The sequence below is a fragment of the Paroedura picta genome, chromosome 13 (assembly GCF_049243985.1).
Source record: "Paroedura picta isolate Pp20150507F chromosome 13, Ppicta_v3.0, whole genome shotgun sequence".
NCBI lineage: Eukaryota > Metazoa > Chordata > Lepidosauria > Squamata > Gekkonidae > Paroedura > Paroedura picta.
In genome coordinates this window covers 32032472-32060466 of record NC_135381.1, presented here as the reverse complement: position 1 = coordinate 32060466, position 27995 = coordinate 32032472, and the positions used below count along the sequence as shown (strand labels likewise).

Below are 27995 nucleotides of genomic sequence, written 5' to 3'. Positions count from 1 at the left end.
ACAATACGTATCATTAGCTATCGTAAACAATTGTGTACACTGTGCTACTTTTTGCATCTTTCTGCACTCCAGAAAGGGTAGCCTTTTGACAGGTATTCATTTGTGCTATTTTAAACCCATCACTTCAAACTGTTCTTCCCTGCCACATATTTAAGTTTAGAACAGAATGTCTCATACCTTAGGCATATCTTCACTTTTGAAAATTATTGTGGGTAAACAAAGACAACCATTTATTGATTGTTACCTTACTATGATGTGCACACAGCCAGCTGATAAGTGGCTCTTTGCATCCTTCGGCCAAACAAGGAGGATTTTATCACAGACCTTTGTTGGATCAGGGTTGCCTATTCTAGAGGGTTAGCTTTGTTCGTTTGTCACAGCACAAGCAAAAAGCAGAAACTTTTATAGACCAGAGGCCCACTTCATCCGTAACACTATTTTGCTCCCTTATATATTTGGGAAACAGCCTCCTGGGAGGAGACTGTCTGGGGCCCTGTCCATCCAGGTCCACCCTGATTGGCCCTCCCCCTCCAGCTCCCACCTTCCCTCCTTGCCTGCTAGAAGATTTGTGGCTGCAACCTCCATTGTCGCCCATGAGGTGAGAGGCAGCGACAGGGCTTTGTGGCCTGCAGGTACGTTCCTGCTTGGAGGTAGCCGGAAGGGGGAGTTTGCAGCCTCTCTGTGGGCCGCAAAGCCCTGTCGCCGCTGGCTTTCCACTCCCTGTAGCCCGGGAAGTGCTCTCACCGCTTGCCAGCCCAAAGGGAGCCTCCCGCAGCAGCGCCACCATGGGGGGAGGGAGCTTCCCACTCCTTTTAGCCTGCTTTGTGGGCCAAAGGGAGCTGTGGCCAACCTCTCACACCCTCCTGCCCTGCCGCCCCTTTGAAAACTCATTTTTAAAACGGGCTTTGATACTAGTCAGTTACATAACGGTGACCCTTCATGGACTGGACAAAATGGGCTCTACCCCCTGAATGGCTGTTCTTCAAGGGGCCACAAGACTCCTTCTGTTTTGTCAGATATGGGATATACAAAACGGGTGATGATATCTGGCACTGTGCAGGAGGAGAAAATGACCAATGCACTAAGTGGTTATAAGGAGCACTAAGATGGATCACCTCTCGGTAAATGGCTGTCCATATTCACCACATCTCAAAACATCCTCCCGTTTGGTCCCCTGGCCACTGTATGCTGAAGCTATGAGCCGAAAGAGCTGCTGGTCTGAATTATAGCATGCTTGGTTTTTTATAATCCGTTCTTCAAATCTGTGCTTATAATTTATACTTGTTGCAAAATGGTAGTTGGGAATGGAATAACGCTGAACTACTCCATTCTATCTTTTAAAAAAATTACATGCAAATGTAATATTCATATAAGTATACTTTTTATCCTATCAGTTCTCTGCAAAGTGATTTTCTATTTAATGCAGATTTCTTTCAGTATAATTTAAAAAGCAAAAGGGGGAAAAATGGACTGAAGGCTAAATGCTGAAAGCACTTTGATAAATCAGCCGCGTCACCACTAAAGCTGTTCCACTCTACTACCCTAAGCCTTGTTCTCTTGAAGTAGCATTTTCCAATTGTGCTATGCAACACAGCCAGATGCAATACTCTCTGCACTCCTGTGCACCTGCCGATGGTTTATACCAGGGGTAGTCAAACCGTGGCTCTCCAGATGTCCATGGACTACAATTCCCACGAGCCCCTGCCAGCAAATGCTGGCAGGGGCTCATGGGAATTGTAGACCATGGACATCTGGAGGACTGCGGTTTGACTACCCCTGGTTTATACCAATTTGGGCCGGAACCAAACAAGCTGTTAATGGCAGTGATTGGGCATTACACTCATCAGGCGCACTAGACTTCCGGACCAACATGAATAGTTGTATGAGATCTAACGACTAATCCATCCCAGAAGCAGTGCAAAGGGATTAAACTGGCTTCCCTTTTTAATAGCTAAAATTCACTGAAACAAGTCAGCGCTTACATTATGCAGCAGGTGTTCTGAAGTATTTGTAAAAGTTGGGAATCAAATGATTGCAGCATAACTCACAGATTGCTAAATTAACCTTAAGGAATACCTTACAAGGACAGAAGCTCAATGCCTGTGAGTAAGTGGTGGATGATAAAGGATGTTCTAGCAACATTTCAACCAAAGAATTATTCTGTTTCGAGCATTGATGGTACTTGCTTTTAATGCCTAGGAGGGAAAACTCATTTTTCAGCTTCTAGGCATTCTCGGTAAGGCGGTAGAATTAAGAGATTAAAAGAACAATCCTAAAAAGGTCTACTCAGGTCTATTCACCGGGGCTTACTTCCAGGAAAGTGTTTTTATAACTGCAGTCTAAGAGCTCAGCCTTATCTATGAGTAAGTTAGTAGGAGGACTTACTTCTGAGTATAAAGGCATAGGATTGCAATGTCTGAATGCCTTATTTTCTGTTCTTCTGCAGAAAACCCCTGTTCTCTCCAGAGATGATGTACTGTCAGTTTGGTTTTATTTATTTGATTTTTCTACCGCTCCCCTGGTGGCCCGGTGGTGTATAACAACATATATGCCATTGAAATTATGATCTAAAATTTAGATTAAATTGCAAGGTAAAACAATAAAAAAAACAAGTAATGGCTTTTAAGTTTACAATATCTGCCCAGTTCCCAGAACCCTTCTGGTTAGCTCAGGCCAGACTAGGTGGATGGTATGTAGATTGAAAGAACAAATAGGTGGGGCCCATTAGATGTTAATATATCACCAGCCTCAACCAAAAACCTGGTGGAACAGCTCTGTCTTCCAGGCCATGCAGAATTGTGCTATCTCTGGAAAGGACCAGATGTGATCCAGAAGCTCATCCTATCAGGTAGGGGACAGGATGGAAAATATCCTGGCCCTGGTTGAGACCAGATGTATCTCTTTGGGGCCAGCGACCATCAGCTGGTTGGTATTTGAAGAGTGTAGCACTCTTTGGGGGTTTAGACAGAAAAGTAGTTTCTCAGATATGCAGGACCTGGACTGTGGATGGCCTTACGAGTAAGAACCAGTACCTTACACTTGATCTGGAATTCAACTAGGTACCTGTGTGGCTGCTGTAGCACAAGTTGAATGTGTGCCCTCTACGGGGTTCTTGTAAAAACAATGGCCACTGCATTCTGGCCCAGTTGCCATTTCTGGAGTAAGGATAAGGGTAGGCACAAGTAGGGCAAGTTACTGAAGTCCAGCCTAGAGGTGACCAATGCATGGGCAACTGTGGCTAGGTGTTCCGGGGTCACGTAGGGTTCTAGTAGTTGGCTTGTTGAAAGTGGAAGACTGGCAGCTCTCGAGTCCTGCACCTCTATAGATAACGAGGTGTCAAGGATCACACCCAGATTCCCGACTGAGGGAACAACATAGAGTTGAACCCTGTCCAGGCAGGGTAAACATGCTTCCTCGTTTGGTCCTTTTCTAACTAGCCACAGAGACTCCATGTTTGAAGGGTTGAGTTTCAGGCAACTCTGCTTGAGCCCACCCCATTTCTCTCTTTTGCCAAGAAACATTAATTTAATCAGAGCAAGAGATACGAGGAAAAAAGGAGTAAGTAGCAATTGTATGACTGGTGATAGGTGAAAAATGGTCTGGTCTGTGGGCTCACTATTCAGCTGGAGGGGAGAAGGCCCCCTCCCCCCGCATTCTAATACTACTTCAAACAATCCTCTGCAAATCTACTTGCTAATCCAAACCTTGTGATTTAGTTCACACAACACCTTTATAAATGCCTCCCTGACAAATATCTTCACAGAAATGTCAGCTAGTATCCTGAGCTTAATAAAAAGGCATTTTGATTCCCTTTGCAGTTAATGCAGTTGGTATTATGATTGCCATTTGACATAGTGATAAATGAAAAAAGGCACTGTCATTGAGTTATGCAGTCAGGAGGAGCAGTAACTGTTAAAGTCAGACTACATAAAAAAGATTATTTTATAAGTTCCAGTTTTTATGTAGTTCCCAAGCTTCTCTCCAGAATCTGGGAGAGAGAGAAAAAAAATCTATGCATGCCCACAATAGAAATCTTTGCTTATCTCCCCACTGTAAGTAATAGGAAAATAATGTTTTTAAAGTCTTAAATGTACACTGAGGTTTATTATCGCCATCGAATATCTAGATTAAAATATTTGGCTGTTATTTAAATGAATGAACTTTGAGATTCTTAGGCTCACATTTGTCCTATGTTTATTTAATGGCTGTCCCCACCCCTCCTGGAAATGTACCAAAGAACTACAAACACTAATAAAATGGTATTAGGATATTTTCCACTATCTCATTGCTTTTCAACAGTAGGCAGACTTAAAAGGTATTCAAAGATTTCATAACTTCCAGACTTACCATCTGTCTAGCCTCTACATGCTCAAATGCAGCTCTCCCAATATACTCAGAGAAAAGCCTTGCCTCATATAAAGGGAATAACCCTAAATGCTATTTAGGCTTACAAACTAAAATTATATCCTCATGTGAGATATGAGTAGATTTGACAGAAGAATTTGGAAATATTTTTGGTTACAAAATTGTGTGTGCCAAAGGAACATATTATATCCCAGAGGAAAGATATCACCCCCACTGGCAATGCCAGCCAAGAAATCCTTGGGCTGCCACCAGTGGGCAATAAGGGAAAGGTAGCCATGCTGCTGGCTGCTCCACAAGTTGGCAGTGAGATGCACGGTGCATCCTTTGGCTCTCGATAGCTCAGCCTTCACCATGTTTACCATAGACTGGTACATGGAAGGAACCACCCAGTGACAAAAATCCTATGGGATGGAATATCATGCTGCAAGGTGATGCCTGTGAAACTCTCTCTCCTCCACAGGCAAAACAGTAGGGTGAATTAACTGCAGGTGCCAGTGGAGAGTGGAAGAAGAAAGGTAGCTCAGGTTGGTCCCATGGTGCATGTGGGTCTTGCAAATCCCACACTCTGTGACACAGGGGTTACCAGGAATTGTTTGGAAGTAGTTCCACAACTCTGGATGAAATCTTGGACTGAGCTGGTTTAACAGGCTGTGAATGAAGGACACCAATAGTCCTCAAGGATGGGTCCAAGGGCGTACTTGAGGTAGATGCAGACAGAGTGGCTTGTGATGTGAAGGGGCTAGATGTTCTCCCCAGCCCCCAATTCTACAGACTCAGGTTCTTCCTCCAGAAAGAGCATAATCAACTGCTGCTCTTTGGGATTTATGGGATTGTTGGGGGAAGACTGAACAGCGGGGGTTACCTCTTCTTCTGGTGGCAGGCTGGCCTCCACTGGCATGGGTCCCTGCATCATAATAGAAGGGATGGGCCTCCCCACCCCACAATGTGAGCCGTTCATGTGTACCCTACCTCTCATTCAAGCTGCACCCCGCGTTTGCGCCCTACCACCCATCTTGTTGGGGGGAAAACAGGAGGACTTTGGCCAATTGAGAGAGCAGTCACTCACCAACTCTAAAATCAAACCTGGCAGATAGGTGTGTGTTGGCGTGAGATCTATAAATCTTTTGGGGAGAGAGGGTAAATACAGCAGGGATCCTCTTATAAGTCACAAACCACCCCTAGCAGGAAAGCAACACAGGGATCCCTCAAGTGCCGTTGAATGTGGACATGCATGATTGTCAGGGCCATGGCCATATGAATCCCAGTTTACGTCCCACAAACTAGTCCATTCTGTGGGTTTGAAGAAACCCATGGGCTGGCTCATGCCCATCTTTAGCCAATACTACCTAAACTAAATTTTCTGGGAGTGTAAAAGTAAAATGTTTATCTAATATATCTGGGATTATAAGAGACCTAGGATAAATTTTCATGATGTCCAGGATAAGATCAAAAGAGGGGGCTAGATAATTAACAGTGTTCAGAAGTATTACTATTCAGATAGAATATGATGGGTAGTGAAATGGATAAAAGAAGATAAAGACACAACACAGACTCTCGTGAAGCAATTTTTTGTGTCAAAACCTTTGAGAGTCTGGATTTAGTTTACTAGAAGAGATAAAATAGTTATGATGCCAATTATGGTTTTGTTATCAATGTTTTAGACAATGCCTGATAAAGGTCAGACAAAAATTAACTCCTGGAATATTACTAGTGGTTTCTGTTATAAAAACTAAAGAGTTTCACAAAGCTGTAAAAGAAGGACATTTTAAAATCAGGGGAAAACTGAAGGTTATAAATCCTTAGTCTCTGGTGGGCAAACAGTTGTCACTTTTGCAAAATATCTACTTTAAGCAATGGGCAAATCCCTTGTTTCAGTATATATGGGTTAAAAGTCTTCTAGAAACATTACTATGTAATGATGAGATAACCCAATTGACAAGTGTTAAAAAATTAACAATGAAAGTAACATTCTCTATTATATTTAATTTTTTAATAGATGCTGATAGCAATTGGGGAAAAAAAAACTTTTGTAAAACTCGGAACAAAAGATTTGAAAGTCCCCAGGAAGATCAGACATTTGAGCATTAGTTTTAACTCATTTAAACTTCTTACCATACCTTTCTATCAGAGAAAAAATAATAATGCTGTATGAGTGACACCTATCTTCCTATAAATTAACAAAAATATAAGGTAAAGGTAAAGGTATCCCCTGTGCAAGCACCAAGTCATGTCTGACCCTTGGGGTGACGCCCTCTAGCGTTTTTGACTGGGGGGTAAATGGCGATGACTGTGGAAGGCACTGGCAAACCACCCCGTATTGAGTCTGCCATGAAAACGCTAGAGGGCGTCACCCCAAGGGTCAGACATGACCCGGTGCTTGCACAGGGGATACCTTTACCTTTTACCCTTTTATATGTCATTTTACTCTGGGCAGCAAGGGGGAACAATTGTGCTTATCTAGGGGTGTTTTGGGGTATTATTTAAGACTAGTAATCAAGCCCGCTGCAGCTAAATGCAGCGGGCGCTAGGCACTTACTGTGAGTGGCTGTGTTTCTTCAGTGTCGCTGTTTCAGCGGCGGCGGTCCGATGGGCGGTGGCTGGCTTGGTCGGCGTTCTCTCGGCGGCGGCGGCCTGACGTGGCAAGAGGCACTTCGTGCCTCTCGCTGCGTCAGGCCGGGAGCAACTGCGAGCCGCGCTGCGCGCGGCTCGCAGTTGCTGGGGCTGGGAATCGGAGGGACCAATTGGCAGGCGCTTTGCGCCTGCTGATTGGTCCCTCCGATTGTCTGTCGTGAGGAAGGGTCCAATCCGGACCCTTCCTGATCACGGACAAATCCCACCTCAAGGCCCCTTAACCATTTATTTAGTCCGTGGCGCCACGGGCGGTTTAAAGATGATGATGATGAAGATTACAGATCAGAGAATCAGATCAGCTATCAATATAGCTGAGACAGAATAAAAGCAACTTTCCCCCACTTTTATTCAGGGATATTCAGAAGTATGATCAGTTGAGAGCCCTGGGCAACCTTGGCTGGGGCTGGATCCTGTTGCAGCTGTTTATTCAAAGCTGCAAGAGGAGTCAGCTCCTGTCATACCAACTGATCCTCTCTTGCAGCAGGATAGTGGGAGCTGACAGCTCTGTGCTATCTCAGCTGGGGATGGCTCTTCTTGCAGCTCAGTTTAATCTGGGCTGCAAGAGGAGCCAGCACTTGATCAGCTGGGGTGTAGGGAGTTGAGAGCTCCCAGCCAACTCTTTGTGTGGTGGGGAGAGATCCTGGGGTCAGCTTCTCCTGGAGTGTGGGAGAAGCCAAGCAAGCCCCAGGATTGGACTGACTACTGTAAAATCAGCATTTTTCTTCTTGGGTCAATTGGACTCTAAAAACTTTGGGATTAAAAAACAAATAAACAAATAAACAAACGAAGAAACAAAACACACATTCCACTTCTGAATACTATACTGTTTTTGGGATGTAGGATTTTTTGGAAATATTGAATTTTTTTCTGGGTCCAATTGACCCAAGATGACCCCCCCCTCCGGTACACTGTAATGCTGATCCTATCTATAAAACTAAGCTAAATAATATTATTTCCTTGAGAAATCACTGATTAATGAGTAAGAGCCTTTAAATTCAGAATGCTTTCTTTTCCTTTCAATGATTGAAGGCATCTGAAGCAAGTCTTAGTTGATGCAAACTTGTTTTCATATCCTGATACAAGTGAGAGAACGACAAATTGTCCTTAAACTAGATAAAGGCTCCCCTCTTTGTTTAGCACAAAGACAACACTGTCCAACCTAACTAATTGGAACAAGCAAATCATCTCAGCATTTGAATCCTTCTAGGATGTCTTGGCTGATCTCAAATTTTGTTTCAATACTTCAGATCAACACAGCTACTCACCTGAACCTATCTTCCTTCAAAGGCTATTTTTTTTTTCACTTAGAGAAGTTTTGGAAAAGGATTCAGTACTGGAACTCACACTGGGCTGCCGTGCCTGCTTTTCTACATATAATTCCATCACTATACTTACAACAACACAAAAAGGGAATTCTTCTGTTGCACCCCTTTACCTTTTGAGTTACAGAGAACAGACGTCACTTTCATATTGGTTAGCGTGACACTGACTACTGTAACCGATGTGTGTTCAGATATCTTTGCCAATTATTTTGTCTTCTGGCTTTAGGAATACTGTCTTTCATGTGATCTTGATTTGTTCAGATTCGGGGAGCTCATTCTCTTTTAACTCAGCAAGAACATAGTGGAGAAACAGCCAGTTTAAAGAAACTTGGAAGCAGTAAGACTCTGACTGCTGTGAGCACATTCACGCTCTCTCCCTCTCTCAAACACACATACACAGATAAGATGACTAATCCTAAATTCTTTCACATTGTAGACAATATTTCTACCGTATGAGAGATCCATGCTCAAATGAGGCTGTTGTGGTCAAGCATTTTAATGAGGGTGCATGAGAAACAGTAGGCTTATATCCTGAAGGGTCTCAGGGCAAGTGGATTCCCCGTAGCTTGTAGTATTCCCGCCTCATTAAGTAATTATTTCAATGCACGCCACCAGAAGCTAAGAGGAAATTAAAGGGAAGCATGTCTTGTCCAACTTACAGCTTTTTACACTTCTTTGGCTTTTAATTAATTAGTATTTTGTACACAAATGTATTATGGCGTTTGTGGATCCAAGGTCACCATGTCAGAAACAATCTGACCAATTGAGGTCTGGATTATGAAAGCTTTACCCCCCTTCCCCAGGAGTTCCACAATATAGGCCAAAAAAAGAGAAAGTTGACTAAAAAAACATATAAATATGACTGCCTGTGAATATCAGAAATATAAACATTCTGTCAATACTATGTGCAGAAAGACAATTTAAAAACCATAATGAATCATAGAATCATAGAATCATAGAGTTGGAAGGGGCCATACAGGCCATCTAGTCCAACCCCCTGCTCAACACAGGATTAGCCCTAAGCATCCTAAAGCATCCAAGAAAAGTGTGTATCCAACCTTTGCTTGAAGACTTCCAGTGAGGGGGAGCTCACCACCTCCTTAGGCAGCCTATTCCACTGCTGAACTACTCTGACTGTGAAAAACTTTTTCCTGATATCTAGCCTATATCGTTGTACTTGAAGTTTAAACCCATTACTGCGTGTCCTCTACTCTGCAGCCAGCAGAAACAGCATCCTGCCCTCCTCCAAGTGACAACCTTTCAAATACTTAAAGAGGGCTATCATGTCCCCTCTCAACCTCCTTTTCTCCTGGCTGAACATTCCCAAGTCCCTCAACCTATCTTCATAGGGCTTGGTCCCTTGGCCCCAGATCATCTTCGTCGCTCTCCTCTGTACACAATGAAACACAAGCCTATATACTCATTTTGAACCTTCATCAGCCTTGCATATGAAGACCTTCCTAATATCATAAGAGGAAATCTTCACTATATTCTGATCTCTGACAGCTGTATTTTTTTAATATTTGTGTCAGCCTAGCAGGACTACCTCTACTCTCCCCTTTTCTCGTAGCCTAGCTGAAATGCTACTCCTGGAGATCCCAGGGGAAGCTGAAGGTCTTCTGGGAACTAGTAAAAACCACATCTCCTTATGCCAGCAGAAATTTACAATGGGTCCAGTACATTAAATTTCCATCACAGAAACTTTAGGGTTTTTTTTAGTGGGGGCATCATGTGCACATGGAATTGGCGTCACTGTGGGTTGGCAGGTAGTTGTGCATTTCCTGCATTCTGCAGGGGGTTGGACTAGATGACCGTGGAGGACCATTCCAACTGATTCAATGACAGTAGTACTGGGTTTAATTTTTCCATAGGTAGACACCCAGTTCAGAATATGGATTTGAGCTAGAATTCTGCCGCATCATTTAACAATTTATTTCTTGTGGTGAAGTGTTTACATAATAGGAGAGTTCTAAAAAAAATCTGAGCAAATTTTTAAATGAGTACATCATCCAGCATGTTCCATAATGTTTCTATAACATGATATTTACTACACAGATTCTGTTTTTCTGCTATTCATCTACAATACTCCTTTATACCTTTCTTTTGATCCTTTCTCTCTTTTTTGCATTGTCATGAACATGTGTAACATCATGAGTTTGTTAGTCTTCAAAGTGCCATGAGACTCTTCTGTAATTTTGCTTAGAATTTGTTTATTTCAAATTAAGGATAATAATTCCCTATTCATTTTTTAATACTACCAGTTCTTCAAGGTATTCGGTTTTATACTCACAACAATCCTGTGATTAGGAATAATAATCTGAATGTGTCCTAAAATACTAGCTGTGTTTTTCCTGAGTGTGCTTGACTGATTTTCCTTCTAGTAAAGTCAGAAAGAGACATCAAGCCTACTGTTTTCCTCTACAGGTAGAATATGATATTGCAAGTATTTTTTTAAGTTGAAAATGATGAGCATATGATGAAAGAGGAATGAGAACACAGAAATGTATTTGTGGAGCCAGTATTCTTCATCCATTGCTCTAAAAAGAACTGATAATGCATTCCTGTAAGATGTAATTTAGCATTTGAGGACTTGCTGCTTGAGAAAACATAGAATTGTATTAACATTAAAAAAAAAGGGGGAATTGCTAAACTGAAGATGGGAAACTGTTATGTCGCCAATAAATCATTTACAGTATAATATTAAATTGAAGACTTCAACCAGAGTCAGAGCTTCAGAGCTTTAATTAAAAGAAACTTCTGCACTTGAAATCCCTGCACTTGAATCTCTCTGATATTGCTCATCACAGTTATCCTTTTTATTGAAGTGAGATATTTATAGAAGCATAGGGACAGCAAAGTGAAATGGAAATAGACTACGGAAGGGGCGGGCCTAAATGAACTCTGGGGAAGCTATTGCAGTGCGCACCCTCAGCCACTGAACCGTGCCGGCTGCCTCCTCTGTTCTCCACAATCCCCACCACCCCTCCCCATGTACCTGAGCCAAAGAGTGAAGAGGAAGGAGGATGAGGAAGTTGCTGGAGAGGTATAAAGCCAGGCATAAAAAGGAGCCCGGCTGCAGTGGCCTGCTGGCAGAGGCGAACAGGAGGAGGAAGGAAATGCTGCTGAGCTGCCCTCCAGGTTCAGGAGATCTGCAGCTGATCTCCATACAGCAGAGGTCAGTTCCCCTGGAGAAGATGGACTCTATGGCACTGGATCCCACTGACATCCCCCCCCCTCTCCAATCTCTAGATTTCCCAACCAGAATTGGCAGCCTAGAACTGGATGTGTCCAAAAGGACATCACAGAGTTGGTAACAGGACAAAAGAGAGCACCCAAGATGATCAAGGGGGAAGATTGAAGAGACTCGGACTATACAGTTTTTTTGGGGGGGGGAGGTTGATGGGGGGCCATGATAGGCCAGGAGGTGAACCAGGGCTGCTGCGTAAGATCTTTCACATATATATTATATGGGAGAATCTGATTCTCACACCAAAACCTCACAATGGGAGCTATAGTCAACAGAGGCAAGAATTATTTTTCACTGGACTGACTGCAAATCATTTTGCCGGTTAACACTGTTTTAAAAATGGAGAACAGCTCGAGATTTTATGTCTCAGGTTACATTACCATCTTCTACCTATTACCTTTATGAATTGTGATTCAGCAAGCTGAATGTAACTTCCCAGCTGAATACTGTTGAGTGGGGGGTAAAAGCAGTTTCATTCCCTACTTCAGTACAGAAGCCTTTATTGGCAATTAAAAACAAAATATATGGAATAAAAATGATATAGCTATGGTACAACAGTTTCTCAGATTCATTAAGAACATAGAATTAATTCTAAAAACATTACCTAAAAAATGTTGCAAGAAACAGGAGGTTGATGTAGAAACAGAGCCATGAAGCAGTCCATAAACAATTGTTATTTCATCCAGTTTAAGTAGGAGAGTAGGTAATATATCATTAATCAGAAAGTGATAAGGGGAGAATTTGGGACAGATCAAAATAATATGAGGAAGAAGATCTGGAACCTTGCAACCATGAAAGCACAACCTCATCCATATAACTGTAACATATTTATGGCCCCGTGGGTTGGACATATTGGTGGTGGTTTTCATGGGAAGGGGCTCAGGGCCAATGGAAGGTGACTGAATTCAGGTCAACCTCAACCAAATGCATGGCAGAAGAGCTCCCTTTTCCAGGCCCTGCAGAACTGTTTAAGCTCTGCTAGGGCTCTGATCTCCTCTGGGAGAGTGTTCCACCAGGTGGGGGCTGGGATGGAAAAAAAACTCTGGCCCTGGTTGAGGTAATACAAGCCTCGTTGGGGCCACCGATCACCAGGCAATTGGTAGTAGCAGAGCTACTGAGGGGTGTAGGCAGAGAGGTGATCCTTTAGATACACTGGACCCCAACTATGGATGGCCTTAAAGATGATTACCAGAACCTTAAACCTGATTCAGAATTTGACTGGAAGCCACTGAAGTTGTTGAAAGATGGGCCGAATGTGACCTCCATGGTTTTGCTGTAAGGACCCTGGCTGCAGTGTTCTAGACCAGGTGCAGTTTCCGGATCAAGGTTACGGGAGGCCTGGATAGAGCAAGTTACAGAAGTCAATGTGACCACTGCATGGATCACTGTGGCTAGGTGTTCTGGGACCACATAGGGAGCTGCTAGTTCTCATAATCATCATCATTATCATCATCATTATCATCTCCAGAATGAGAATTGGCATGAAGTCTTTCTAATGTTTAAAAGCTTCAATCCAGATCAGTATACCATAGAGCAGGTATGGAACCATTTTAATGTTATATATTTTCAACACTCTGTTTAGATCTTGGTTACCCTTATGAAAATAAAATTTTGTTAAAAGGGCCAAAGGCCTTTCCATAGAGCTCCTAATCGTCTTGTATGCCAAACAATTGTTATGAATGTTTAAGGTAATGCCTAAGTACTTGTATTGATAGTCTTGTTCAATGTTATTTCCATCAATTTTCCAAGAGTATTTATGAAGCTTTTTGGCGGACCATTATATTTGTCTGTTCAAACTAAATTTTTTAATGATTTGCCGCACAATTAATTTATTCAGATAGTGCTTCAGGCCAATTCTCATTCTGGAGATGATGATGATGATGATGATGATGATGATGATGATGATGATAGGGGTCCCACCCTATGACATTTGACTGGCTGTTTTCCATCATATTAATGACATGATATGGGTGGCGGCATGGGAACAAGGGAATTGTTTGGCTTTTGTCCGCCATCAGCCTTGTTTGGTTATTTATGGGGTTTGATTACTATGTTTTAATTGGGGGGGGAGGGTGTTTTAGTGGTTTTACTGTACTATTGTAAAGGCTATTTGCCTTATTTTAAGCTGTCCAGAGCCAACTTGTCAAGAGGGGCGGGGTATAAGAAGAAGAGTTGGTTCTTATATGCTGCTTTTCCCTACCCGAAGGAGGCTCAAAGCGGCTTACAGTCGCCTTCCCATTCCTCTCCGCACAACAGACACCCTGTGGGGTGGGTGAGGCTGAGAGAGCCCTGATATCACTGCTCAGTCAGAACAGTTTTATCAGTGCCATGGCGAGCCCAGGGTCACCCAGCTGGTTGCATGTGCGGGAGTGCAGAATCGAACCCGGTATGCCAGATTAGAAGTCCGTACTCCTAACCACTACACCAAACTGGCTCTATTATTAAGCTTAATAATAATAAATTATTATTATTATCATTCGACTTATTATCCATCACTCCCTAATGGCTCATGGTGGGTTACATACAGATGCATAAAACTCTATTTCCAACTCTATTATTCTATGATTTTATGATTCTATGAGGTGTCGAAGTAGAATACAATACTGCTTAACACTGATCTCTATAGGGATTTTATTAGTTAGGTTATCTTGAGAAGAGTATTTTATTTGGCAGAAATTATCAGAGTGTAGACTCTTTAATAGGAATAAGAGATGGAGGTCCTTCCCTACTTTAGTAGTTCTAGAGTCAGCAAGAAAGGAAGTCTATCGAGCCCCTAGCAGAAATGATGATTTGTACCACCTTCTGCACAGACCAAGAGTGTGAAATACTAAGCCAAGTTACCCACTTCTAAATCCATTAAAGTGTTTGGGATAATAATACTCAGACTCTCAGGGATTAATTATGTTTTTTTTTGTGTTAATACCTATACTGTATATGCTATTTGATATTCCGGTCAATTACTGTAATAAATTAATCCATTCATTCAATAGTTTCTGTTTTCTTTAATGTATGAATGTAGTTCCACAAAGAAAAAACTACTTCAAAGATGTCCCTGCAGGTGTCTAACATGTGGTGGATGAATAAGAATTGAGCAGGAGAGATGCAGAAAGGAGATTAAGGGTTGGATGGATAGATGGGTAGAAGGGAGGAAAAGAAAGAAAGAAAGAAAGAAAGAAAGAAAGAAAGAAAGAAAGAAAGAAAGAAAGAAATGGAGAGGGAGAAAAGAGGCAGAGAGAGAGAGAACAGAAGGAAGGAAGGAAGGAAGGAAGGAAGGAAGGAAGGAAGGAAGGAAGGAAGGAAGGAAGGAAGGAAGGAAGAAGGGAGAGGGAGGGAGGCAGGCAGGCAGATAGGTGCAATGGAAGGGGACGCGGCAGGAGTGGAAAGAAGGGGCTGCTGGGCAGGTGTGGGGGTGAGTAGTGAGGGGGGAAGAGCTAGGGGTAGAGAAGGGTGGGGGCAAGGTGTTTGGGGGTGGGGAACCAGCAGGAGAGTGCAGGGGTGAGTTGTGGGGCAGGGGGAAGCATGTGGGGTCAAGAGGGGTGGCTGCCTACCAGTGTCGTCATCGACTCCCACGTTTGTGTGTTGTTTGGGGTCAGTGGTGAGTCTTGCAGCTGGCTGGCGGGCACCTGCGGGGGTTTGGGGTATGCAAAGAGACAGGGCTGCTATGTCAGTGATGTGGCAGGGCTGTCCCTCTGGCGGGGCCGAATGCGGGCAGGGACGGGCTGCTGCCAGGCAGCTGCAGGGGTTCAGGGTAGGAACGGGACAGGGCCGCAACGTCAGCGACACGTCAGGCCTGTCCCCTTGGTGGGGGGCAAAGCCCCCCCGCCACCTCTAGCAGGTTGGGCCGGGCGCCTGCGTGTCCTCGCGGTAGGCAGCCTGGTCATGGCTGCATGGGGGAAGGTGATAGATGTGGGGGGGTGGGCGGGTCAGGAGGTTCTTCATGCCTCCTGACTCATCAGGCCGGGGCCAAGGGGCCAATCACCAACTATGCTGTGCTCAGCTGGTGATTGGTGCCTTCTCCCTGGAATGATAAGCGGAGGGCTCAATCAGCAGGTGCAATGTGCCTGCCAATTGAGCTCTCTGCTTGTCATTCTAGGGGGGAAGGGGCCAATGGGCTCCCTTCCCCTATCACAGACAGGTTCCACCCCAAGGGCCCTTAGCATTTTATTTATAATGCCTCCACAGAGCAGTTACAGATGTTGTATGCCAGCCCAAGAAGACAGGCTCAATAGGGACCACTTATAAGTATCAATTAACCAATTAACCAATTAACCAATTAACCAATCAACCAATCAACCAGTTACCCAGTTAACAAATTATCCAAGTAACCAATTATCCAATTAACCATTTAACCAATTAACCAATTAACCAATTAACCAATTAACCAATTAACCAATTAACCAATTAACCAATTATGTGTGTGGGGTTGTGAGAGATCTGAGAGAACTGGGAATGGGCCGCAGTGACTCAGCAGGCCTCAGGTGTCTCAAAGCATTTTCCAATCGTCTGTCCTTTCTCTACCCATAGCAGACTCCCCATTAGGGAGGTGGGGTAGCGAGCCTCACAGGGAAGCTGGCAACCCTAAGAGGAAGACTCTCTGTGCACAGCAGTCTTGACCTCAGTAAGGTTTTTTTATACTGTTTTTTTATTTGCCAGGCCAAGGTTATTTGCCAGGCCAATAAGACATTACAGTTACCATGTATCTCCAGACATTTACTTGTTCTCTATTTACAATTTCAGGCTGTAAATATTTATTTAGAACTTCCTGCACTTTCCAAGCTCATAGGACTGATGCTGGTCTGCCTGTCTGTGCCCCAGAATACAAACAGTTACTGGTAAGGGCTGGCCATAACCCATAGGCCAGGAGGGACACTCCTGCACCACTCCCTCCCAACTGCTGGCAAAAATGTCTCCTCTGAAGGCTGGACTCTGAGGCATTGTCCGATTTTGAAGTCCCGCCTCCAAACCTCCAGGAATATTTCCAACCCAGGGGTAGCCAACCTCCAGGTGGGGCCTGGAAGCTCCTGGAATTACAGCTCACCTGCAGAGTATAAAGATCAGCTTCCCAGGCAGAAAGGACTACTTTGGACAGGGTTGTGGTAGAGAAGAAATATTTAAGGCCTCCCACACAGGTTGTTGTTGAATTGAAAGACTTGAGGTCTACTGCACAGGGTTGTTGTGCAGATGAAACAGGAGACAAAAGAGCCAGTTTCTTCTGCAGAATAATGCTGTGCAGTGACTTCAAATCTACAGAGAGTTGCAAAGAAGAAAGACACATGTCTTGGCTGTGTCTAACCTCCAGGCAGAGCAGTATTATAAGTGAGAAGGGGCTTTTCTGTGGCCTTCCTGTCAGGCAACTGTTTGGCAGAAGGGGAAAGTCCCCCCCCCTCAAAAGGAAGGCCCCCAGGCTCCCCTGCATTGCTCTCTAAAGGAAAATGCCTCCCTCCCCTCAGTTAGGGCCTGTCAGAGGCTCCTTCGCAGCATGCCTGAAGGGGGGGAAGGTGAGCACTCTGCAGCCTCCGGCCAGCTCTGTCACGGTTCTGAGGCAATTTGCTGTTAGACATGACAGTTAGGACAGCCTTGGGGCAAAAAGGGCTGGCGCAGTCTCTGTTCTCATCCCCCTTGGCAGCCCTGCTGACCTCCTCTCCCTGCAGTGGTCAGGAGCAGAATGGCAGCCGGACTGGAGTGGGTGAATGGAATTTTGGGCTGTCCTGGTGAGGGGCCAATGGGGAAGGCACTTCGCGCACCTCCCCATTGGCCGCTTGGCCCTTGAGAGGCCTGTGAGTGGCACTTGGAGGGGCGAATCAGGATCCGCTTTGCGGCTTCTGATTTGCCCCTCTGAGTTTTTATCATGGACAGAGCCCTCCCTAACTCCTCCCCAATAGCCCTTAGGGCTTTATTTAACCGCAGGGGCGGTTAAAGATTATCATCATCATCATCATCATCATCATCATCATTATCATCATTATTATTATTATTATTATTATTTGGTACAAAAACCATCAAGAAGATGCAGAGAATACAAAACAGTAATACTTCAATGTTTATTCATCAAATTGCTTATTTTATTCCTACTTTCCTGAGATTTAAAAAAAATGGTTTTGTTATCAAGAGATGCCTATGCATGTATGAACTACTTCATGATATGCTATGTAAGTTAGATACTGGGTGAAGCCAACTTGATGACAACACCAAAACTGTGTTCTCAATACATACTGTACCTTATTACCATGCTAAAAGAGCACTTTGATTCAGCTTTATACTTCTGTAAATGGAAGGTAATACCAGCATTCAAGTGTAACAGATACTGGGGTCTCTTTGTATTGGAGTGTTGAACAGTTATGACAGCATTAAATCCATTGTGTGAAGCCTAATGGTGCTATTAGCAAAATGTAATTGTGAATATTAATAGATATGAGCTTATTAAATTACTTATGAATCAGCTATTGGGATGCTAATGTATTTTCAGAAGAGGAATACCTTGACATCCCAGATAGCCGTCAACCTCCAGTAATGAACTCCACTCCATTATCTTCATCTGTGTTAAGGGAGAATGTTAATATACCTTTCAAAACAATTAATTCCGTACTAATTGTGACTGAGGCAGCTCTTTTTTCCCTTTATCCTTGTAGTGGTAGTTATCAGGTGATTTTAATTGCCAAGATAATCAAATACAATGATGACTGAAAGTGTTCTGATTAAATATTTGCATCAGAATTGCTTCTGTAGATTTTTCTGTTCATAAAAAAGGAGCTTTGTCTGTATACCTTTGTTTCTTTCAGTATGTACCTATATGCCCCATAAAAGGGCATATCAAAATTTATATGTATGTTTATTGTTATTATTTGGATTTTTATTTCCTGCCACTCCCGGGAACCGTCTTGTGGCAGGTTACAATGATAGTCCATCAACACTAAAATACAATCCCATTAAGGACATTAAATAGAGGACATAGAAATACAGAAAAAATAAGAAATAAAACATAAAAACATGGTGGTGTAACTCGTCTATCCTTCCCCCTAACATAACACCCAACAGGGGAGGTGAGAGGGAGCCATAGCCAAATGCCATAGATGTCCAATAGATGTAACTGCTTCTTAGCAAGGGGGGCCCAACTGATCTTCTCTCCACCTTGGCCTCAACTGCAAACCTGGTGGAAGATCTCTCTCTTTCAGGCCCTGCTGAATGCCGAAAGCTCCCTGGCCCAGGTTGAGGCCAGGTGACCTTCTTTGGGGCTGAAAATGACCAACAAGTTGGTACCTGCAAAGCGCAAAGCCCTGCGGGGTGATAGGCAGTCCCTCAAATATGTGGGTCCAAGACTGTGAATGGCCTTAAAGGTTCAAACCAAAACCTTGAACTGGATCCGGGTCACAACCGGCAGCCAGTTCAGCCGTCTCAGCACAGGATGGATGTTCCTGTGAGGACCCTCACAGCTGCATTTTGTACCAGTTGTAATTTCCGGATCAAGGACAAGGGCAGGTCCATGTAGAGCAAGCAATAGAAATCTATCCTGGAGGTGAGTACAGAACACAACTGTTGCTATTATACAGATACATTTGTACCCCCACTTCTTCTGGCCTCTGTAGATTTCTTTGGCAGCACACTTTAACTCAGGCTGAGTTTTGTTGTGCAGCCTTATGATTTCTGATGGGCAGCCTTGTACAATTAGGTCGCATGATACAATCCACCAATGAATTGACTGTGAGGCGAACTTTAGAAGCAGTAACATAACTTGACTCACCAACGGAAAACAAAGTAAGACAGAAACAAAATGCAATTCCAAATGACAAAATCATGTGCTCTGTGTCCTAAGAAAATAAATCTAACATTTCAGTAAGCTAACTAAAACAATAATATATAGTAGCATGTGAAAGGTATTGTCACAATATACATCTAAAGAAAAAGAGAAAAAAAACAATCTAGCAGATACAATGATCTGAAACAAAAAGTACATTATTCTGAAAAAGCTAATTCATCACTGTCAAAAATGTAGGAGGATATCTAAAACACTTACTATGATGAACATCACAATCTAAAATGAAAATTTCATATCTGACAGAAGAGTGTTATGATTTTGCCTATATGGTATTATAAGTGAGTAACCATGACAAACTGCTTTTGGGTACATGTTTCACATGAGTTGAAATGACACTTTACAGGGGAGAAATACTTTATAGCAGAGCCGTCTAAATGTCCACTGCCTTCTGCTGGAGAGCTCAAGGACCTTTTATGCACTGGAGGTTTCATGGTGGGCTGCAGGTTGGAGTTTTAGTTGTGGCAGGTTGCCCCACCTCTTCCTGCACCCACATGGGGGAGCATTTGGCCTGGTGCACCTCATCCACCCCCTATTTGTGCTCCTGCACGGGAGCTGGGACACTGAAGTTCCCAGTGCATGAATGGTCAAGGAGAAGCACAGGGAAAAAAATGAGGAGCGGATGTTTTTAGAACTGTGAAGAGAGGGGACAAGCAGGAGGTCATCCATGTTTTTCTGCAGTCCCTGAAGGAGCCAAACTCGGTCCACAAGGGTACAAACATGAGCACTCAGACATTCAGTCATGATTTAAGAAGCTGAACTGATTCTCCGGTCAAATACCACCATGTGCTATTCTGTACTACAGTGGCATGTGAATCCCACCTTGTCTTTGCAACTTACTACCATTCTCTAAAAATAAGGAAAGGTTACTGGGACGTGTTAACGCTTTCACTTGCAGACTCTCCTTCTCCTAATTGGTTTGAAGTCCTGAGCAGTTCTGCTACCTCAACTCACCCTAATTATAAGGCTTGTTCGGGTACGAACTAATGCACCTTGGCGTCTTACATAAGATTTGTCAAGAGAGAAATACTATTATTTTTGCCAGGACTGAATCATGTCAGATTTGCTCACTGGGTAGAAAAGACAAGCCACAGTAACACACCGAGCTTTCTTCTTCTTCTTTTTTTTCCCATGTGTCTTATGATTGTGAAGGATTAACGCTTTGCTTTGCAATAGAACTGACATGATCACAGGGGGGAGAACAGCCAAGTGCAGGGTAAAGTAATCTCTCATTCGATCTAATACATACTGGTGTCATCTCTCTTCTCAGAATGATGAATTCAAAGAGATAGAGGGTACAAACAATGCATTTTAACAATCTTCTGGAACTTTTCAAGCTCAGGTATTAGGGGCCTATTGATTCTTCCTCCCTCTCCTTCTTGTGCCCTCTCACAAAAAAAAAATGAAATGGCATCACAGGTAATATGATGTTATTCCAGCTAACCAGAAAGCTCAAGATACATCTTTTTATTGTGTCCAACTGTCAGCCTAGAATAGGGAATCACTTTAAACTTCTTAAAATTACAGTTAAAAGCTGCAGAACAAAGATTTCAATTGCCATATTATTATATTTGCAGAATGACAATTAAAATAGTACGAACAACGTGCTTACAACTCACATACTCACAGGTAAAAAACCACTTTTTAAAACCATTGGACTATATACCAAATGAAAATATTGCAATAACAGAAAACATCTCAAAAGAGCTGACATATAACACATCAGTGACAGAAGAAGATAGTATGGTACAGATGCTGGAAAATATAGCTTCAGTTCTCTATATTTAACACAACAGTTGAACAGTACTAACTGGTATTGGTCTCGACTTGGAATGATACATCTTATATCCATCAATGCCTCTGCTACAAATGCTGTTTTACCTTTATTCATGTCAATTAGTTGCTTCTTTTTCTGCTGCCGCTCCAGCCTCTCACGTTCGGCTTTTTCTTTGGCCAGTTTGGCCCTCTTGATCTTCTCCTCCATTTCTCTTCTCTTGTTGTTTTCCTTCAGTGCCTCCTGCATCAGGAACGCAGAACACAGAGTTCTCCCATTAGTTATGCACAGCAAATTGAAGAAAACCTAGATGTGTATGAAACGGACATTTTTTATCAGACTGAAGAAAAAATCATGTCACCTTCGGAAGTGCCAGGTGAATAACATTTTCTAACAAAAACAAAACAAAAATCAAAAATAGTATCCTGCTTTTTGTTCAACTGGAAATCTTCAGGTACAAACAAAACAGTATAGAACAGTAAATACAGGTACTGATTTTTTTTGAAAAAAATCTAGGTTAAAATTATTTTTATTATTTTTATTTTTATTATTATTATTATTATTATTATTATTATTATTATTATTATTATTATTATTATTATTATTATTATTATATTTATATCCCGCCTCCCCCCGAAGGCTCGAGGTGGCTCACATAAAAGCCCCTCCCTTAAAATCCATAACAATCACATAAAATTACAATAACCCATTAAACAATAACAGCAATAGATGGCAATACTAATCATCGAGTCTTCGCCACCTCAGCTACAGGGAGGTGGAGGGAACTAGTGCTCACTCACTACCGCCAGATTTCATGGGGGGGCCTGATCCTCCTCACCGCCCAGCCTCACCGTAGGCCTGGCGGAAGAGCTCCATTTTAAAGGCCCTGCGGAATGCTGGTAATTCCTGCAGGGCCCTCAGCTCTTCCGGGAGCTCATTCCACCAGGTCGAGGCCAATACCGAAAAGGCCCTGGCCCTGGTAGAGGCCAGGCGGGCTTCCTTGGGGCCGGGGATAACCAACAAGTTGGTCCCTGTCGAGCGTAAAGCCCTGCGGGGGATATAGGGCGAAAGGCTGAACAAGTCCTATAGTATATGGATAAAATCACCAGTGAAGTTTAGAAATAAACTATAGTCATTAAATCAACTGAAATTCAGTATTAATCTACTATTGCATGCCTCTGGAAAAGATACAAAGACTATGTATGGGGAATGGTATGATAGTGCCTTATATAGCCTCCTTCTAGGGTACCCTCATGTCACACATGCAGCCAAATGGGCATGGCCATGCCCACTGGCTCCCTTGTTTGGTTCATCTTTACAGGAGAGGGAACTGAGTGGTATTCCAGTTAAACAATAAACATATACTGTGTCATATTTCCAAAAAAAAACTAGAAAGAATAAGTTTCAATTTATATAAGCATTAAAAAGAGGTAACTGCAATTTCTAATATGTCAGGAATTTGGAAATTCTTGAAAATACGAGGTGCCCAATTAGCATTTGGTGAAAATAGAACATAAATATTTATTGTCTTTTCAAATGAAATGCTGTGTTAATGAAACTTTTCTCCATCTAGAATGTCTATCATTACCCCAACATAAATATCACTTGAAAACACAATTTTAGAAAGAAAAAGGCCTCAATATTTGGAAACCTACTTGGCAACCACAACTACCTTCTCTTCAGCATCTTTCAAACACTTCTGTCTCTCTCTCTACTCCCTACTTCACACAAATCGCATGCTAAAAAATGACTTCTGGATTGTGCCAATTTTTAATTGATTTCACTGCAGCTAAATTAGAACATTAAGATTAGAACATTAAGATAAGGCAGAAGGAATGAGAATGATCTAAGACCAGTGGTCATTCATGTTTGGCCATGCAGAGGAGATGCAGGCAGGTCAATCAGCTGAACCAGAATCAAGCCAAGAATACTATGTAAACTGGAAATGTTCAAGAGAACAGTTTTATAAAGAGAACAGGGCTGCAGTATAATAGAATGGTTCAGATGGAAGGTTATTGATATAGACAACAGGACTGTAGTCTATTCCAATGCTTATTAGAGCCAGCTTTGTGTAGTGGTTAAGAGTGGTAGCTTCAAATCTGGAGAGCCATGAGAGTGCTGTCTAAGTTAATGGGGCTCAGGTGAGGGCACTTCAGCAGAAGATGCCTGAAGCTTTGGGGGGGGGGGCGTTCAGGGAGGTTGCAATTAAGCAAGGCTGAAACGGTGTTTCCTTGTGGGTGCAACCTGTGCGCTGAGCCTACCCATCACATTAACTTCGGTGGCTGTTGCACCCTTGCATCAGTGAAACTCTGCTTGACTGACTCCTGGTTTCGTGACTCCTGACTCTTGGACTACAGTTTTGGTATCTGGCCTGACTTGGCTTCTGAACTCTATGTCTCTGGTTCTTGACCTCAACTTGCTGTACAACCATTCCCCTCGGCTTACCTCTGGATTCAGACTTGCCTGGTTAGTGCTAAGACACGGACTGAACTTTGCAATTCAGCTGATGACTTGGGTTTGGCTTACTGGCTGAGGGTGTATTAGTCAGGACTTCAATTGGGTGCAGCCGGCTAGGGCAGCACGTGACTCCAGCTTCTCTTAATGAGTCAGCATGGAGTCTTAGAATGCTCAGCACTTCCACTTGTTCATTAGAAGCACCTTTCCCCATTCCATTGACATCACCTTCTGCAGGTCTCCTTCCTGAGAGACACTGGCTACACACATTCATATATTTGCAAACTTAGGGGTAGATCACCTTGATTACTGTATGAACGATCTCACTTGACATGTGTTTTTAAATGATAATGGTAGATATACCAGTTGGCATGGAAAGTTATCATCCAGCTAACCTAAATATATCAATGCAAAATGCAGTCAATCAGAATGAAAATTCTATGAACATGCAGAAGAACAAATTAACTTACTCAGTGTAACATCAACCTAAAGGAAACACCTTTTCTTTTTGTAGCCTCCATAGATAGACAGTTTAAAAAAAAAGTTTTGTAATAAGGACAATACACATGGGACTACACCAATCACTATTATCAGTTGAAAATAGTCACGGCTAAGACTAAACATCCCCTAAAGATATTTAAACTTGAGATGGGGTGACTTCTGGTTCTTTAGAAATTCATTTTTATAGTATGGTTTTAAAATGTTTCAAGATGTATCATTTAATCATAAAATTAAAGCATAACATTACATTTTATGGATTAAGCATCCTGACCTGATAACAGGAAGATTTAAACTAACTTTCCTCTCTGTTAACATACATGTTAACTGTTAACAAATTTGACAAGTAATACACATTGAAGGTGGTAAATAAAGCAGCAGGAAGCTTTGACAGAACATTTCTTACATGGGTAACCCATGGTAACACAGCAGGGATTTAACACATAATTGTAACATGCTGGATACAAGTCTTCTATAAATAAATAAAACAAACTTCCTTGCAAGGACCAAAACCCTCCACAAAAACTTCCATAATACAGTTGGATCATTTACACTAAGGCAGGCAGGTTGTTGAGTTCTCTGTGTGTGCTTGTGCTTTAAGTGTCATCAAAATACTTCTGACTTAAGGTGACCTTATGAATTAATGATCTCCAAAAGGTCCTATCAGATTTTGCAAATCTATGGCTGAGGCTTCTTTTACTGAGCCAATCCATCTCATGTTGGGACTTTTCCTGCTGGCTTGAACTTTTCGTAACATTATTGCCTTTTTCAGGCACTCCTGTCTTCTCATAGACTGTTTATGCACTGGGAACTTCACTGCACCAGCTCTCATGCAGGAGTACAAATCAGGGGTTGATGTACCGGGCCAAATGCTCACCCGTGTGGGTGCAGGAAGAGGTGGGGCAACCTGCCACATCTAAAACTCCAGCCTGCATCCCTCCAGTGCATAAATGGTCATAATGTGACCAAAACACAATAGCCTCCATTTAGGCAGTTTAGCTTCTAGAGAGACAACTAGAACCCACTGGTCTTTGCCAGAGACACATCCTTATCCTTAAGAATCTTTTCTAGCGCCTTCATGGCTGCCTCTCCCAGTCTCAATTACTTCTAATTTCTTGGTTTCTCTCTCTTGGCTGATGATGGAGCCAAGGAATAGATGATGGAGCTAAGGAATAGAATATTTCCAACCATTTCCATTTTTTCATCAACAACCTTGTGTAGTTGTGTAGTCCCCAGTAGTAATTACTTTGGTTTTGATAGTCAGCTTTAATCCTGTTTTAGCTCTTTGTGCTTTAACCTTCATCTTGACATTTCATGTCTTCACTACTTTCTGTCTGTAACATAGTATTATTTGCTTACGCAAAGTATTAATGTGCCTTCCAATGATTTTCATTCCATCTCCATCACAATCTAATCCAGCTTTCATACATGTACATTGAAGATATGAGGAAATAAAGTACATCTGTATCTGAGACCTTTGTCCATTGGAAACAATTATTTCTTGATATTCTGTCCTAACAGTAGTCCAGAATTCAGATTAGCCATGTGACGGTCACCTCTAGACTAGACTTCTGTAACTCGCTGTACACAGGCCTACTCTTAACCTTGATCCAAAAACTGCAACTGGTCTAGAATGCCGCAGCCAGGATACTCACAGGTACACTATGGAGTTCCCATATCTGGCCTGCTCTCCAACAACTGCACTGGCTCTCAGTTGAATTCTGGATCAGACTTAAGGTCTTAGTAATCATAACCATACGTAGTCTGGGCCCAGTGTACCTGACAGACTGCCTCTCTGCCTGCATCCCCCAAAGATCTCTATGCTCCACCACTTCCAACTGGCTAGTGATCCCTGGCCCTAAAGATGTGCATTGGGCCTCAACGAGGGCCAAAGCTTCTTCTGTTTTGGCTCCCACCTGGAGGAAAGAGCTCCCTGAAGATATCAGGGCCCTCCCACAGTTCTGCAAAACCTGCAAAAGGGAACTCTTCCACTAGGCATTTGGTTGAAGCCAACTGATTCAACATCCACTGGGCCCCCAGAAACCCCCTCACAATCTGAACCTAAACTGACCAACCTACCCGATCATGGTTAGAAAGTTATTGCTACAAGACATTTTACAATACTTGTTGCATTCAGTTATGGAACCCACTATTATTCTTGTTGATGCATTGAATTGCATTGTTTTGTGTACACAGTCCTGAGCCTGATGTGAAGACGGTATAGAAATATAATAAATAAAATAATTAAAAAAAAACAGTTCATGTTGTGCATCAAAAAATTGAGCACACCTATTTCTTTTAGAACATTTCCTAATCCACACAGTCAAAAGCTTTGCTGTGATTGCTGTATTTTTCTTCAGAAATTCTCTGGTATGCTTCACCAACCAATGTAAATTGGCCATTATAATCTCTAGTGGCTCTGCTTTTCTGAATCTAGCTTGAACAACTGCAGTTTCTTGTTCAATGTATCATTATAATCTTTGTTGTAAGATTTTGAGCATTGCTTTATTCATGTGAGAAATCAATTGTATTTGACATCTCCAAGTCTTTGGCATCTCCCCCCCCAAACTAGAATGTAGATTGTTTCCAGCCTGTGGGTCATTATTTTGTTTTCCATATTTATAGTTATACTAGAATACGGTGGATTTGTGGGGTGGGGGAAGGGGATGGTGGGCAGGCCACCTCATGGTGAAGCTGCAGAAGGCCAGTGAAGGCCATTACCTGGTGGGGTAATGGCATGGGGTAGAGGTGGTGGACAGGCCTGTACCCATTGGGGAGCCTGTGAGAAGTGGCAGGGTGGCCGTGGTGCTATTGGTGGGTGGTAGGGTGCCGTTCTGGGGTGGGTGAAGGGGCTTGCAGGCTGGCTAGGTCCTGTAGACTCAGCATAAGGGCAGTCTAAGGTCAGTTGGACCTCAGCTTGAGACTCTAGAGAGCTGCAGCTGGACTGAGCATGCTGGACCAAGGTTCCGATTCAGGAAGGCACCTTGATATGTTAATTCTTATCTCCCTTCCCCATCTTATCGATCCAACAGCCTTGTGAGGTAGAGCAGGGTAAGAGTGTGCACCTAGGTTGGCTTTAGTGGGCGCTGCATTTTGGTGACCACTCAAAATAAATTTTCAGGTGGTAAAGGTCTGCTGTGCTCTGTTTTGCTCCCTCCCTCCTTTATTTGGGGGAGCACTCAATATCCCAGGGTTGGAAACTATGAGTTTGCAAAGCCCTGGAGGTATGTGTGGGGGGCTGCAGCCTGGTAGAGTAGGGTTTAAGGAACCATAGAAGTGTTGGCGCGGAGTCATAGCATATGGTCCACCTTCCAATCCAGTATGGAGTGGTGGCTAAGAGTGGTGGCATTTAATCTGGGGAGCTGGGTTGGATTAGCCAGTCCTCCACATGCTGGGTGATCTTGGGTCAGTCACAGCTCTCTCAGAACTCTCAGTCCCACATACCTCAGAAGGTGTCTTTAGTGAGGAGAAGGGAAAGGCTTTGGGACTCCTGCAAGTTGTGAAAAGTAGGGCTCCAAAAACCTAGCTCTTCTGCAAGACAGGCATTCCCTCCAGGTGAAACATGGGCAATCAATAAACATAAAAGTGATCCACGTGGTCTGTGGATGAGCTGTCATTCCAGAAGGTTTCAGGCTCCTGGCTAGAGGATGGCAAGTGCATGGACCACCCTGATAAAGAGTGAGAATGCATTTGGAAGCTTACTGGCCAGCTGCCCCAGCACTCTGGTTTGGCAGCGTGAATGACAGAGAAGCAGGAGGACCCACAATTAGAGAAATAGCCAGTGACTCAGAGTTGCACAACGTAGGCAGTCCCCTAAGGACACCCCAGAGACAAGGGTGACCAGGAAGGCTGACAGGTTAATGGGGGGAGTTTTTGGAATGCGCAGGGCATGGT

General features: G+C 43.0%; 1 protein-coding gene across 5 annotated transcripts in view; it reads right to left on the bottom strand.

The window, feature by feature from the left end:
* The window catches only part of DIAPH2 (diaphanous related formin 2), a 420337-nt gene that overhangs the window by 112389 nt on the left and 279953 nt on the right, over window positions 1-27995 (bottom strand). For all 5 annotated transcript variants that reach the window (XR_013226383.1, XM_077309067.1, XM_077309071.1 and 2 more), the window contains one exon: window positions 21257-21392. Coding sequence is in view for 4 of the 5 variants with exons in the window: in XM_077309067.1 (XP_077165182.1) it covers window positions 21257-21392 (136 nt within the window). In the remaining variant the exon portion in view is untranslated. The remainder of the gene's footprint in view (window positions 1-21256; window positions 21393-27995) is intronic.